Genomic DNA, 14218 nt, shown 5'->3' with positions numbered 1-14218 from the left:
AGGATAATTTGTTTGATCCAAAAAAATGCCAGTAATCTGTCCCTGCCAACTGATTTTGCAAATAGCCTTTTACAAAGATGTCAAACTTTAAAAATAAATTATCTTCGCAACATATAAATTACGCATTATTAATATCGACAAAATTTAGGCATCGTACTAAGAAAAGAGCGCCAAAGTTAAGTAGGCGTGTTTAAACTGTGACGTCAGAGCTCTCCATCCAATCGTTAACATTAGAGGGATCGCGCCACCTCTTAAAAAGGCCAATCTGCTGGATGAGGTGACCTGAAGTCGTCAGTCTCTCAGAAGGTGATCAGTCCTTACACAAATTTAAATGGCAAGAACCAAGCAGACCGCTCGTAAGTCTACCGGTGGCAAGGCGCCTAGGAAGCAGCTCGCCACCAAGGCTGCTCGCAAGAGCGCTCCGGCCACCGGCGGCGTGAAGAAGCCCCATCGCTACAGGCCCGGGACCGTGGCCCTGAGGGAGATCCGTCGGTATCAGAAATCCACCGAGCTGCTGATCCGCAAGCTGCCCTTCCAGCGCCTGGTGAGGGAGATCGCTCAAGACTTCAAGACCGACCTCCGCTTCCAGAGCTCCGCCGTCATGGCTCTTCAGGAGGCCAGCGAGGCTTACCTCGTCGGCCTGTTCGAGGACACCAACCTGTGCGCCATCCACGCTAAGAGGGTCACCATCATGCCCAAAGACATCCAGCTGGCCCGCCGAATCCGCGGAGAACGCGCCTAAACCTACTCCGTCTGCCTACCCAACAAAGGCTCTTTTCAGAGCCACCTACATTTCTTAAAGAACGTTTCTCATACCTCTTCTCTGATCGCACAAACTATAATTGACGACTTGCACGATTGGTTCACCTAGAAACTTACTCTTTTGGAAGAATATTTTAAATGTACACATCCTAAGGTGTTTATTCCACATTTATCCATGACTACTGAGGCATGCAGAAGGCCACAGGCGAATTAATCAAATGGCTCGAAATTAAAGAGCCTGTAATCAATTTAGTTGGCATTAGCCTACACGGTAAACCTAAAATTGTAAACCAAATGGCATTCATAAGCATTGGTAAACTGCTAAACAATGCCTTTAAAGTAAGATCATGCCTTGATATGTAGTCTCATATTACATGAGTTAAATGATAACCAATATGAAGCGCTGGAATATCAAACGTATGCGACTTACTATGTAATGAGTTAAATTGATTAATGTTAAAAAAAAAAACTGCCGATTACAGCAGTAGTTGTATAGCTTAAATAAGCATTCCCAATAGTTCAGTTCCACATTTTTTGAATTCCAAAGGTTTCCGTTCGGATTCGGTACGTCATCAATAATTAACCATAAAAGTTAGCCTATATACTTTTTATCTGTTTCCTCTCTTCCATTTCAATGGGGGGCTATTAGCTTTCGACTAGACTACTAGTGCTACCTCTTGGGCAGAAATGTATTCTTCTGTGATTGGTCAATTCTTTTCAAGTCTGAGTCGGCCAATGAGCTCAGACCTCAATGGCTATATATTCCGGTGTACTCGTGTAAGCATGATAGTTTGAATTTCAACAGGAACTAAATCAACATGTCTGGAAGAGGTAAAACCGGCGGAAAAGCAAGGGCCAAGGCCAAGACCCGCTCATCCCGTGCCGGACTCCAGTTCCCCGTCGGCCGTGTGCACAGGCTTCTTCGTAAAGGAAACTACGCTCATCGCGTCGGTGCCGGAGCTCCCGTCTACCTGGCGGCCGTTCTCGAGTATCTAACTGCTGAGATCCTGGAGTTGGCTGGAAACGCTGCTCGCGACAACAAGAAGACCCGCATCATCCCCCGCCACCTGCAGCTCGCCGTCCGCAACGACGAGGAGCTCAACAAACTCCTCGGTGGCGTGACCATCGCCCAGGGCGGTGTGTTGCCTAACATCCAGGCCGTCCTTCTGCCCAAGAAGACCGAGAAGCCCGCCAAGAAGTAAACTACCAACCTGACTTCAGAAACCAAAGGCTCTTTTAAGAGCCACCCAACTATACGTTAAGAGACAATCCTCTCCATGATAGATTCAAATACCCAAATCTAGCGTTCTCAACACCCCGACAAAAATTACGTTCATCAACCATGTACATAAGGCATAGTATGTGTCTGTCTTACATATTGTATGATGTAAACGATTGAGCCGAAGCTAGACTAGTTATGACAAATAAGGGTGGTGGAAGGCGCTGAGCCTTTCGATAAAATAATGCTAAACCGAGTAGTCAATGTCGCAAATACATCCCACTCTTATCCATTGGAAGTATTTACAATTTAATCATAACCGACTCGTATTGCAGATCTACCACTGCTCATTACGTTATACCGTGTTATTGTTATTTAAGGTTTGTGTTGAATGTAAATATGGGATGCCTGTATGTCTGGTATCTTAACACCTTCAATATTTTACAAATACTTAATCGAAGGCGTAGGCGTATAATGAAGTAATTTGGGCGCCAAAAAAACCCGCCCAGTTGCTTTCACTTAGGTCCGCAACTAACCTATATAATTACTGCGACTCAATGCCGTAGTCATTCTCAGCATCAAACCACCACTGAAGGATGTCTGGACGTGGTAAAGGAGGAAAGGGGCTCGGCAAAGGAGGCGCTAAGCGTCACCGCAAAGTTCTCCGTGATAACATCCAGGGAATCACCAAGCCCGCCATCCGCCGTCTTGCTCGTCGCGGCGGTGTGAAGCGTATCTCCGGTCTGATCTACGAGGAGACCCGCGGTGTCCTCAAGGTGTTCCTGGAGAACGTGATCCGTGACGCAGTTACCTACACCGAGCACGCCAAGAGGAAGACCGTCACCGCCATGGATGTGGTCTACGCCCTGAAGAGGCAGGGCCGCACTCTGTACGGCTTCGGCGGTTAAAGTACCTGATACTCGATAACGACTTAACGAAACCAAAGGCTCTTTTCAGAGCCACTCACATCTATATGAGATGCTGCTTCCTACTGTTTAACTTAAGGCGAAATTATAGAATGCTAAAATTAACACTGAGCGCAAATGTGAATCCAACGTAGTAGGTCATTAATCTAGGCTAAGATTTCCGACAAATGTAGTATGTACTTTGTAGTTATACCATCTAGATACCTCCCCTTTTTCGACGAGTAAATATTTACGAAATAATTGGGATAGTAGGCCTACATGTGGGTTTAATAAATAAATATTTGAGGTGGTGTCTGCATATTTATGAAGGGAAGTTTGGCGGCAATTATCGGCACAAAGAATTAACCTGGCTATTGCCATACCAATCCCAACCGCGGATTGCACGTTGGTCTAGGGAAGCTAATGTCATTTGGTTCAGTACAAGATGCGTGAACTATGGGCCTAGTTCAAATGACTGTACGCAATTGGCTGCTTGCCGTTGCCATTGTGTTAAACCAGCCAATAGCGCAGGGGGGGAAGCCAGCTTGGTGATTGGCTCCCGCAAAAACGTATCGAAACTAGAAAGAAATGTATTGCTCTTCTGCAGGGCGAACTCAAATCGCCGGCAGAATGGGCGGGGCTACCCAGTCCAATATAGAATCACGTTCGTTGTAAATCGCACTTTAAACGTCCTTCTAGAGTGAACCCTAGCGCATCCAATCACACCACGGGATCTCCACATCCTATTTGCATATATTCTGTATTAATAAACCCACTGGCGCCCAGACCGTGCACCGCAATTTCAGTCACGCGGTAACAATGCCTGAACCTGCACCCAAACCCGCGCCCAAGAAGGGCTCGAAGAAAGATGTCTCTAAAACCGCCGTCAAGGGAGGGAAGGAGCGTCGTAAGACCAGGAAGGAGAGTTATGCCATATCTACGTGTACAAGGTGTTGAAGCAGGTCCACCCCGACACTGGCATCTCCTCCAAGGCGATGGGAATCATGAACTCCTTCGTCAACGACATCTTCGAGCGTATCGCCGGTGAGGCCTCTCGTCTGGCCCACTACAACAAGCGCTCCACCATCACTTCCAGGGAGATCCAGACCGCCGTCCGCTTGCTTCTCCCTGGTGAGCTGGCCAAGCACGCCGTGTCTGAGGGTACCAAGGCCGTGACCAAGTACACCAGCTCCAAGTAGACACGAGGACCCAAAGGTCCTTTTAAGGACCATACAAATGCTTCTGAAAGAGCTTATCCTTATTTGTACACGGGATCCACTATAAATACAACATCGAGCATTTAATTTGAGTGTGTAAAAGTGAGGTAGGGTAGCGACTGCATTTGATAACTCAAGAGAAAGGTGAACCAGCTGCGGTGGAGCGATATGGCAGAAACTTTCTAACAATAGCCAATTTATACTCTATTTCATCACATTATAGCATGTTTTCTGGTAATTCAGTAGTTATATAAACATGCCTATTTTTTTTTCATTCGATTAAAAATGGGGAAACAGTATTCTCCCAGTTTAAGAACTAATTCCAAAATAGCAGAACAACTTTCTTTGACATATTGAACTTTGTTCAGACAATTTCTAATTCCCATTTAAAGACCCATTTGATATTTTCTACTGCTATGAAATTCACGACCTAGGCTACTTGTTTTACTTGGTGGCCTACCAGCGTTAACCGTGTCTATGCCACATAATATACCAAAGATTGTATGATGAATTTGTAAAGAATAACCGTGGTGAAGTTAGTTAGTTGTTGGATATTCAACAGATCAATATTTTCAGTAAAGATTCTTTAAAAAATCTGGAATTGTCGCTGCCAATTATCTTATCCTTAGGCGTGTCTAAATAGTACCAACTAGTAGGCCTGGAACAGTTCTGCATTGGTTTGGTGTGTTTTAGTGCCATACCATGGAAGATTTTGAGCAAGAAGCGGAGCAAAAAGCTATCTTCCATAGGAAATGAATAGAATTCTTAAAAAATCAAATAAAATTGTAGGTGCAACCAATTATAATATCCTTTGGCGTGTCTAATAACCACCACCTAGAACAGTTCTGCAATGGTTTGGGGTGCTTTGGTGTCATACCATGGAAGCTATGGAGCAAAAAGCTATTTTCCATAGGAAATGAAAGGTATACACAGGGATACAATTTATAGTAGCAAGCTAATGGATGTATAATGTTAGGTAACAGGTATCAAATAATCTATCCAGATTTGAGGAATTAAAACTTAGTTTACTGATTGATGGTGCTTCATGAAATACACTGAATAATATTACCACTACCAACGGATTGAACGGTTTAAGAGAGATTGCAACCATTTTTATGCCCCAGTGTTTAATGATTTGGAGTGAAAATGTAAATTGACGGTTGAAGGTATGACCTAAATGACAAAACCCGACGTCTTCCTTCTTTATTACATTTACCTCATTTGAAGAACAATTCAGAACTGCACATAACCACCAGTCAATATCTACAGTACATCCTACTCCCAGCTCTATGTGGCTGGTCATTCTGCACACCGAGACAATTTTGGTTTAGCAGCAGTCAGTCACAGATCACACTTTCAGTCCGATCAATGAGCATGAAATGCTGGCCTAAGCCTTTGGGTCGTAGCCTATACGTTAACATCGCCGCCATGTTGGAGTGGTTACGACGAACACAAGTGAACAGGGGTGCTGCGGTTTTTCTGGATACAACACATGATTATATTTAGGCCTACATTATAACGCGTTTATGATACAAATTAGTCTAGCCTACTCCATGTAGACCATTAACCCTTGAATATAAACACGAAAGGCAAAGGTCCAACCAGCGGTAGTCCGAACCCCCCCCCCCCCCCCCCCCATGGATCTCTTATGACCCACTGAACACGGTCGCTACAATATATAATAGTGTTAACTTTTGGACTTAATGTGTTCAAATTTACCCCTTACACCAGTTGTAAATACATTCTCAATTTTAGAACATCTTACCAATCTCTGTGATGCAGGCGCGTCGTTAGACCTGGGCATTCGAGGCTATAGCCCCGGATCTTTTGGGAATAGCCCCGGATCGCTGTGCCGTCAAATAAATAAATAATAATAATAATTATGAAAATAGCCCCGTAGAGTATACTTCTTTGTGGTTGCATTACCAGCAGCCATAGATGCAACATTGTAGCCAGTGAAAACCGCAAAATTCTGACGTGTCCATATATGGGCAGTTTTAGAATAATTTGTTGCAAATTCAACGTCGGTATTCTCTCTTCTCTATGCATAGCGCATCTCGTCGAAATTGCTGTTTCGTGCTGCTAATAAAGGATAAGGATAGTAATAAAATATCTTTGGTAAGATGGAATATAAGAAGAGAGACCCGCAGTGAATTCAACCCGGTCAACTTGACATCGGGTAGATGCATGACAGTGGTAGGCTACCGTAAAACTTTAATAGCCCGGGCTTTTATTTGGTTCAATCACTGAACTTTCGAACAAAAATCTTGCTCAGCAAAGTTGGGAAATACTATCAAATGTATTATTTAAGTCTTCGTTCGTCAAAACCATGACACATCGCAATATAAGCGTTTTTAGAAATATTCCCGATATCCATGGAGCCTACAACTTGGCACGTTTAAAATGTAACATGTCTTCTTGTAGTTTGTGGAATATACGTGTCAAATATTGACACAAGGGCCTGTATTGCCTCCAACTACACATTTATAATTCAATGTAGCGCTCAGCCATTAGGATGTATACATTTACTCTCCAAAAAAACCCCACTACAAGTGAATACTATAATGTGTAAGAGCCTTCATTCAAAGTGATGCTTATATAGTATAAAATATTAATGGACTATCGGTGCAAAACCCTCAGTTTAAGCGTTGACCATTAATATTTCTGTCTTAATTCAAACTAAAACCGTCGCGTATGTTGATTGTTGGTCTGACTTCCGGAGAGCAAAGCTAGGTGGCTATTAGAAATTGTAGGATCAATAGGTCTAATTAGTGAAGCTTCAGCTTGACGCTCCGTTTTCCCTTCGACGCATACCTCACCCCATATCCACAAAAATAATCCACCGGACCACGACGTTTAAAGGGTTTACTTGTCAAACGCAAAATACAAAAATCATTTTCCACAATGAGGTTATGATAAGAGGTGAGAGATAGAAAGAGAGCGAGAGGTCAAAAACGGTGCGGCTCCACCAAGCACCCAGGAACAGTGCATACTTCCGCAATGCACCAGTGCTCAAGGGCCAAGCCTGGTATTGCAGCTGTTTAAGCGGGCTGTGGACGGGTCCCTCGATTCGAGGGGCCCAGAAGTAGATATCTCCGTTCACTCCAATACAAGTGGGGAACAGGAATGTGTCTCCGCAAAAAATGTCTGGATATCAATCAAAGGCTCATAATTATCTTTATGCCATGTATTAAAAAAAAGTATGTTTTCTCTTTTCAAAACGCCACCTCAAGCGTTTTATTAGCCGTTTTATGTTTGTTTTTTTTGCTGGAGAAGGAGGTGTGGGCAGCTGAAAGGAGTCTTAGTGAAACAAATGTTGTTTTCGAGGGCCTAGTGCACGGCTCCGTTAACTTCTTGTGTCCGAGGTTTTTCCTTTTACTTAACATGAATGACGTTGATGGTTTTAAGTCACTGTGGTGACTTTTTATCACAAAGTGTTTTAGTGATAAAGGGATTTTTTAGAAGCGTTCAGCTGCTGCTCAATGACTCTAACGTTCCTCTGGTTGCGATCATTGCGATTCACCATGTATTGATCCATTCATTCAAAAGATCCAAAGAACGGGTGCATTACGGTATCATTTTCATGAGATTGTTAATAGCCTAATAAACATTTCAGTTGCGTTAGTATTTAATTTTTCATTTGCTTGTTTAGCTGTGTGACAGTTAAAAATGTTGGTGTATTACAATTATTTATGTGGGTAGGCTATTCCAACCTTGCTGCTGGTCGATATGTAACCATTTATTTGTATATAAATTATTGATTGCATTTTTTATAAATAGTTGGAAGGAATCTGTTTCTTAAGTAATAACATTGAACTGTATTTTTTTCTAGGCCTACATACATTAACTATGTTGTTGGTGTTATATGGAGCAATCTTTTATATTTATGAAGTAAACTTATACTTCCATGGTCGGTAAACAATGCAACTGCGATCGCTCAGACCTCTCGCTTATAATGCTACAATGCTAACAATGCTAGAAAACAAGGAGTATTTCTGCATCCGGTACGTCATAAACTAGGGCGTGGCTAGGCTCCCATGATGCGGAAGCAAATCTCTCCTTGAGAGATATTGAGCAGTTTTCATAGGAATGAATGGGCGACATTTTGGATTCCGCTGTCCATTCTACAATATGTCCATGGGCTCCACGCTTGTTATCCAGACAGTCTGTCACCAGTAGTTAACACAATTAAGTTCCTCTCACACTTCAAAATAAAGTAACTAAATGTGCGCATACACCAAAAATATTGCAAGGGAATTTCAAAATAAAATTCAATGTATTCGAAATTAACACAATTAACTATTATAATACTTCACTTATAAAAATCCAAACGTCATCGTAAAATATTAACTTAAATAAAGCAAATAGCCATTTAGGCTCCTAAATTACGACCCCTAATTGTTATCAATCTCTTTGAAACAATTACCCAAATAACACACATTGAATTAAAGGAGCCTACATGGTATGATACATGTTATATTAAACACAAACATCAAAGGATATCTTCTTGTTCTTCACTCCATGGCATGAGGACTTGACTTCAGAACAGTCTTTAGAACAGTCCATTATTGTCATCCGACTCTTGGAGCAAACATAGCTTTGTTATCTGGCGACAAAGCTTATTGGTCTTGGTCTTGGCTTTAACCTGACGGACAAAGCCTTTCTTGTTCGGAAAAGTCTCCAGGATCCTCCCAAGAGGCCATGAATTTCTGGGAGATGTGTCGTCCAAAATCAGCACCACATCGCCAACGCAGAAGTTTCTTCCAGGAGTGGACCATCGTTGGCGTTCTTGAAGCTGTGTCAGGTACTCCTTGCAACAGCGTTTCCAGAAGACGTCCGAAAGATACTGGACCTGTCTCCATCTGCGGTTAGCATATTGATCGTCCTTGTTGAATACTCCTGGAGGTAACTCGGGCTTGACCTTGAGTAGCAACAGGCGATTGGGTGTTAAGGCCTCTAAATCGTTGAGGTCTGAAGATGGCTTTGTGATGGGCCTGCTGTTTATGACAGTCTCAGCCTCACACAGCCACGTATTGAGACCTTCTTCATCCATAAGTTGTTCCTTCACGGTGACGTTCAGAATCTTTCTCACTGAATGGATCAACCGCTCCCAGCTTCCTCCATGGTGCGAACCTGCTGGAGGATTGAAGTGCCACTGAACACCTTTGTGTTGCATTTGTTTGCGATCTTGTTGGTATTCCATTCTTTGATGGATTTCTTCAACTCACTGTCAGCTGACCAAAAGTTGGTTCCATTATCCGAGCACATCTCTCTGACTTGTCCTCTTCTGGCAATGAACCTCCTTATTGTGTTGAGGCATGCATCAGTGTCAAGAGAAGTTGCAACTTCTAGATGCACAGCTCGTATGGCGAGACAGGTAAAGATGACACCGTACCTCTTTACTTGCACCCTACCTCTCTTCACCAGGAACGGGCCGAAATAGTTAACGCCAACTCGAATGAGTGGAGGGTCACCAGGCAGAACTCTGCATGTTGGTAGATCTGCCATGAGTTGTTTGCCAGCTGTTCCTGTGCGAAGACTGGTGAACCAAACTGCTTTGTTTTAATGCATTTGTCAACTCCAAAATTCTCGAGCTGTTGCAAACTTGAGATCCATCTTTTACAGCTCTTGATGACTTCATCTGGCAGATCTTCATCCCAGCCAAACTTCTGCCTGCATAATTCTTGAAGGATCTTCTTGGCGGGCAGTACCACTGGAGCGACAAGGCCAAGTGGATCAAAGATGGAACTGACAAGGGAAAGCAGGCCCCTCCTAGTGTGTGGTCGATCTTTGAGTTTTATCATGAACTTGAACTGATCTGATTCGGCGCACCACTGGATTCCCAATGCTCTCTCCATTGGTAGGTTATCTTCATCAAAGTCCAGATCCTGAAAACCCTTTGCCTTTGGCTGTTGCTCGACCATTTCTTCAGTCAGATCCACCTCTTGCCAGCATGCTCCTCAGGTCAGCACAGAGTTTAATAGCTGTATCTTCATCAGTAGTTGACTTAAGAAAGTCGTCTACGTAGAAATTTCTCGACTGTTTTGGCAGTTTCGTGATCAAAGTCATCCTCAAAAATCTGTTGCACATTTCTGCAGTGCTAAGTTAGCAACACTTGGTGACGATGCTGCACCAAAGATGTGAACCAACATCTTGTGTTCAACACGCCCCTGCTCGTAGTTCTCATCGGGCCACCAGAGAAACCTGAAGAGATCCATGTCTTCATTGCTGACTCTGATCTGGTGGAACATGTCCTCCACGTCAGCCATAACCGCCACACTCTCTTGTCGAAACCTCATGAGGACCCCCAGTAGGTCCGGTCCCTGCAGGAGTGGCTGGTTCAGCGATGTTCCTTGAAAGCTTGCACCGCAGTCGAAGACAACATGTAGCTTTTGCTTGACTGGATGTCTGACTCTGTGATGAGGCAGGTACCAGGTTCTTCCTTCCGTTGGCCTACGGTCAGCACCGTTGAGTTTCACTGCATAGCCCTTCTTGAGAATGTCATCCATGAATGCAACATATTCCTTGTAAAACTTGACATCTCGAGAGAATCTTTTCTTTAGGTTCAAAGCCCGTTGCTCCGCAACCGCTCCTTTGTTGGGCATGCACAGGGACCTGCTCCTCACTGGAAGACAGACGCTGTAATGACCATCCACGAGTTTTGAAGATTCGGACACCATGTTGATAAACTGGAGATTGTCCTTGGACATTTCGATGTCTTCGTCATGTCCTGCATCAGGAAAGTCCTGCTTGAACTGCAGCTGCCAAAGCTGTTCTAGCTTAGCTACGGCGATGCGATTTGCTGTGATTTCTGTCACTTTGTTTGCTTCCATGGCATCACTTCCACCTCTTAGTGGTCCATTTACTGTCCAGCTTAATACTGTCCTTACGGCGTATGGTCCATTATCCACACTGCTGATCACCTGTAACGGCTCCATTGCCTTGGGAACGTTAGCTCCTATGAGTAACCCAACCTCTGCTTGGATAGTCGGAAGATCCACTTCAGTTAACGTCTTCTTGGCGGGGAATATTGTCCTTGGTTACAGGGATGTTTTTCTGTGAGAAAACCTCAGCAAGCTCAGTCAACTGGTTGCAATCCAGGCTACTGATTTCCAGTCTGGTTACGATGCGGGTGTTGACGATATATTCATTACCCATTTTTCTCAATGAGATGCTTGTATTGCGTCCACTCATGTTCAGTTGGTTAATCAGTGACTCTGTATTAAAAGTCGCTGAGCTACCTGGATCCATAAACGCATAGGTCGCCACTGCCTTGGATCCCTTTTGTGCCTTAACACACACTGGAATGATTGAAAGAATGCAATCTTCTTTACCGGCCCCTGTGACACCAAAAGTCTCTGTGATCTGTACAAGGGCACTTGATATGGATTGTTGATAGCAGCTTCCCTTTGCTGACACCAAAAGTTTCTGTGATCTGTACAAAAGCGCTTGATATGGATTGTTGATCGCAGCTTTCCTTTGTTGTTTCATCTCTGGAGGATTTATTGTTCATGTGCAGCAGGGTAGGATGCGGTCGGGAGCATTCTCGGCATTGAGCCTTCTCCTTACAGCCGCTGCTCATATGACATGAAACATGCAAAACACAAACCTTTGCTTCTTAAAAAGTCAATGTTCTCCTTGTGTGGCTTGCTCTTTCATTTTCTGCAGACTGTTAGACTGTGTTGCTCTTATTTGCAATGAAGACAAGGCTTGCCATAGGAGTTTACTGAGACAGTTTGTGTATTTGGTGTCGCTTGTTTGTCGTTCTCCATCTTGATTTGAGTTTCTGGGGAAACAACCGTTGTTGTAAACACCTTCCTTGGTTTGAGTGTCTCTGTATATTGTGGGTTCGGTTTCTGTCGAACTGGGTTTCTCGTGCCTGCGTTGGGGTCTTGAATGTTGCCGTAAAGCGGTTTTAATATATATTTAACCTGCTTGTTGACAGAGTCTACAAAATCCTTAAACTTGACTCATTTCTTTGTTTTTTCTTGTAGGTCGCAGGCAGACTTTCTCCATGCTTCCTTGAGCCTGTATGGAAGCTAGTTGGCCAGTGCTTTTATGTTAGCTGTGCTGTCCAAGTCTTCCATGTAGCTAATATCTGCCATTGTGCTGGAGCAGCCTGTAAGGAATAATGCAAAGGACTGTAGTGCATTGCCATCCTCTGGCTTGATCGTCTGCCAATCCAAAACTTGCTTTATGTAGGCCTCAGCTATCTTGTAGTCTTCACCAAAAAACTATTTTAGCATTTTCTTGGCTCTAGCATAACCTGCTGAAGTTTCCATGTGAATGCAGCTCTTAACCAACTCATGTTGTTGTTGTTCACTTGTGTACTGCAGCAAAAATTGTAGCCAATCACGGTTGTCATCAGTGCGGCTTTCAATTCCATGTTCAATAAATCTGATAAAGGTGTTATACTCAAGTGGGTCACCCTTGAATGTTGAAATGGTGAGATCAGGGCGTAAAGCTGCTTTGTGATTCTTCACAAGGTATTCAGTGACATTGGCTTGCTGAGACATGGCTTTGCAGAAGCTATCGAAAACACGTTTGTTGTTGGAATCCATGTTCGGCGAAGGCGGGGCGTTTTCCAGTGGTGCAGGCAGAACGTTGTGCTTAACCTTGGGTGGAGATGAGACAAATTGCAATGGTGGTTGAAAGCTAGTTTTCACAGTAGTTTCTCCTTTTTGTTCATCAACTTCAGCTCTGCTCATTTCCACTTGCATGTTTTCGTATTTTTGCAAAACTTTAATTTTTGCATCTGATTCAGCGAGTGCTGTCTGTATTTCATGCATTTCCTTTCTAGCCTTCAAAGCAGCCTCAAACTCGGCCTCTCGACACTTTTCTTCTGCTTCCCTGCATCTTTTTTCCGCATGCCAAACCGCTTCTTCCTTTTCTAATGCCAACTTGTCTCTTAAAGCTGCAGCCTTTGCCAACAATGATGCACATTCCATTTCTGGCTTTATCCTGATTGTGGAAGATGAGGAGGAGACGCTTTCACATTGGGATCCAGTTCCAATTTGTTTGCGTTTAGTGGTCGATGTGGTTGAGCGGTTTGATGATCTAGACCTATTATCAGATTGCATCTCTTCTATGACACACTCTACGGCCTGCTCAGAGCGTTTCATAACATCCTTCATCCATTCCTCACTTTTACAGAAGAAAGCGTTATTGGCTTCATTTTTAGGATCAAACCAAGTCTTTTGATCATCCAGAAACTCATCCTCAGTCATGAGTTGTTTCAAACAAGAATTTTGGTCACAAAAATCTTGTGCCTTCGTGCATTTACTGCTTTAACTTTGTTTTCTTCCAAAGCCTTCTCAGTAATTTTTACGGGTCGTTTTTTATGCTCCTGTTCATCCATTGCAAGTGTCTGTATTTTTATTTTTTACACGTAAGTAGTAGGCTGATAATGTCCAAGCACCTCTGAATAAGTCTTACATCAAAGGCCGTTTCTTTTCCTTATTCGGACGAATGACGTCCGCAGCTTGATGGTAGGGCGAGTACACTCACACACACGCACACATGCGGAGCGTCCGTGCCGTCCTCGTGCTCTAGCTTAATTAACGAGGCAACACTTCCGGTTTGTTTTCTTTTCTTCCGTAAACCACCGACCTATCTATATATTCGAAATTAACACAATTAACTATTATATTACTTCACTTATGAAAATCCAAACGTCATCGGAAAATATGAACTTAAATAAAGCAAATAGGCATTTAGCCTCCTACAGAAATACTATCCATTTTGAACATTGTGGAGCGTTGCGTCAATTTCTGTCCTAGAAACACAACATTAGCCTGTATTTTTTACGGTAGGCCTATGTCAACGATAAACTGGTGCCGAAATGATTAATCCATTTGAAATATAATGGTTGAGTATTGGGCGTTTGTGGGTGGCAATAGTTTCTGAGAATATGCTATGGCTAGAGGCTAACTGCGTTCACACCAAAAGCTGTAAAGTGTTTTGAGCGATAAATGCCCATTCACTTTCTATTAGACATGAGCGATAAAGCGATAGGAGCGATAGAACGCTTGAGCGATAGCTTTAAAGCTGTAAATGAGAGTTGAAAACAGCTCAACTCTATGCAAATGAGCTAGTAGCGTTTCGGCTGTAAATGA

The 14218-nt window shown here is 43.3% G+C and overlaps 3 protein-coding genes and 1 pseudogene across 4 annotated transcripts; all 4 read left to right on the top strand.

Moving 5' to 3' along the window:
* Positions 1 to 331: 331 nt before the first annotated feature.
* Positions 332 to 742, top strand: LOC307089667 (histone H3.2; the record flags this gene model as incomplete). Its single annotated transcript, XM_079756056.1, has 1 exon — positions 332 to 742. The coding sequence occupies one exon, from the start codon at positions 332 to 334 to the stop codon at positions 740 to 742; it is 411 nt and encodes a 136-aa protein (XP_079612182.1).
* An 838-nt stretch (positions 743 to 1580) lies between these two features.
* LOC307089523 (histone H2A) lies at positions 1581 to 1964 on the top strand (the record flags this gene model as incomplete). Its single annotated transcript, XM_079755862.1, has 1 exon — positions 1581 to 1964. The coding sequence occupies one exon, from the start codon at positions 1581 to 1583 to the stop codon at positions 1962 to 1964; it is 384 nt and encodes a 127-aa protein (XP_079611988.1).
* A 613-nt stretch (positions 1965 to 2577) lies between these two features.
* LOC307089179 (histone H4) lies at positions 2578 to 3014 on the top strand (the record flags this gene model as incomplete). The annotated part of the gene is made up of 1 exon (XM_079755325.1): positions 2578 to 3014. One exon carries the CDS (start codon positions 2578 to 2580, stop codon positions 2887 to 2889), a length of 312 nt encoding a protein of 103 aa, XP_079611451.1. The 3' UTR covers positions 2890 to 3014.
* A 649-nt stretch (positions 3015 to 3663) lies between these two features.
* Positions 3664 to 4085, top strand: LOC307089376 (histone H2B 1/2-like; annotated as a pseudogene). The gene has a single exon. The product of its transcript is annotated as a histone H2B 1/2-like (transcript).
* The last annotated feature ends 10133 nt before the right edge of the window (positions 4086 to 14218 follow it).

This window comes from Pollachius pollachius (genome assembly GCF_949987615.1).
Source record: "Pollachius pollachius genome assembly, chromosome: 18".
NCBI lineage: Eukaryota > Metazoa > Chordata > Actinopteri > Gadiformes > Gadidae > Pollachius > Pollachius pollachius.
Note: the sequence above shows the minus strand (reverse complement) of the source record. Positions and strands in the feature narration are given on the sequence as shown.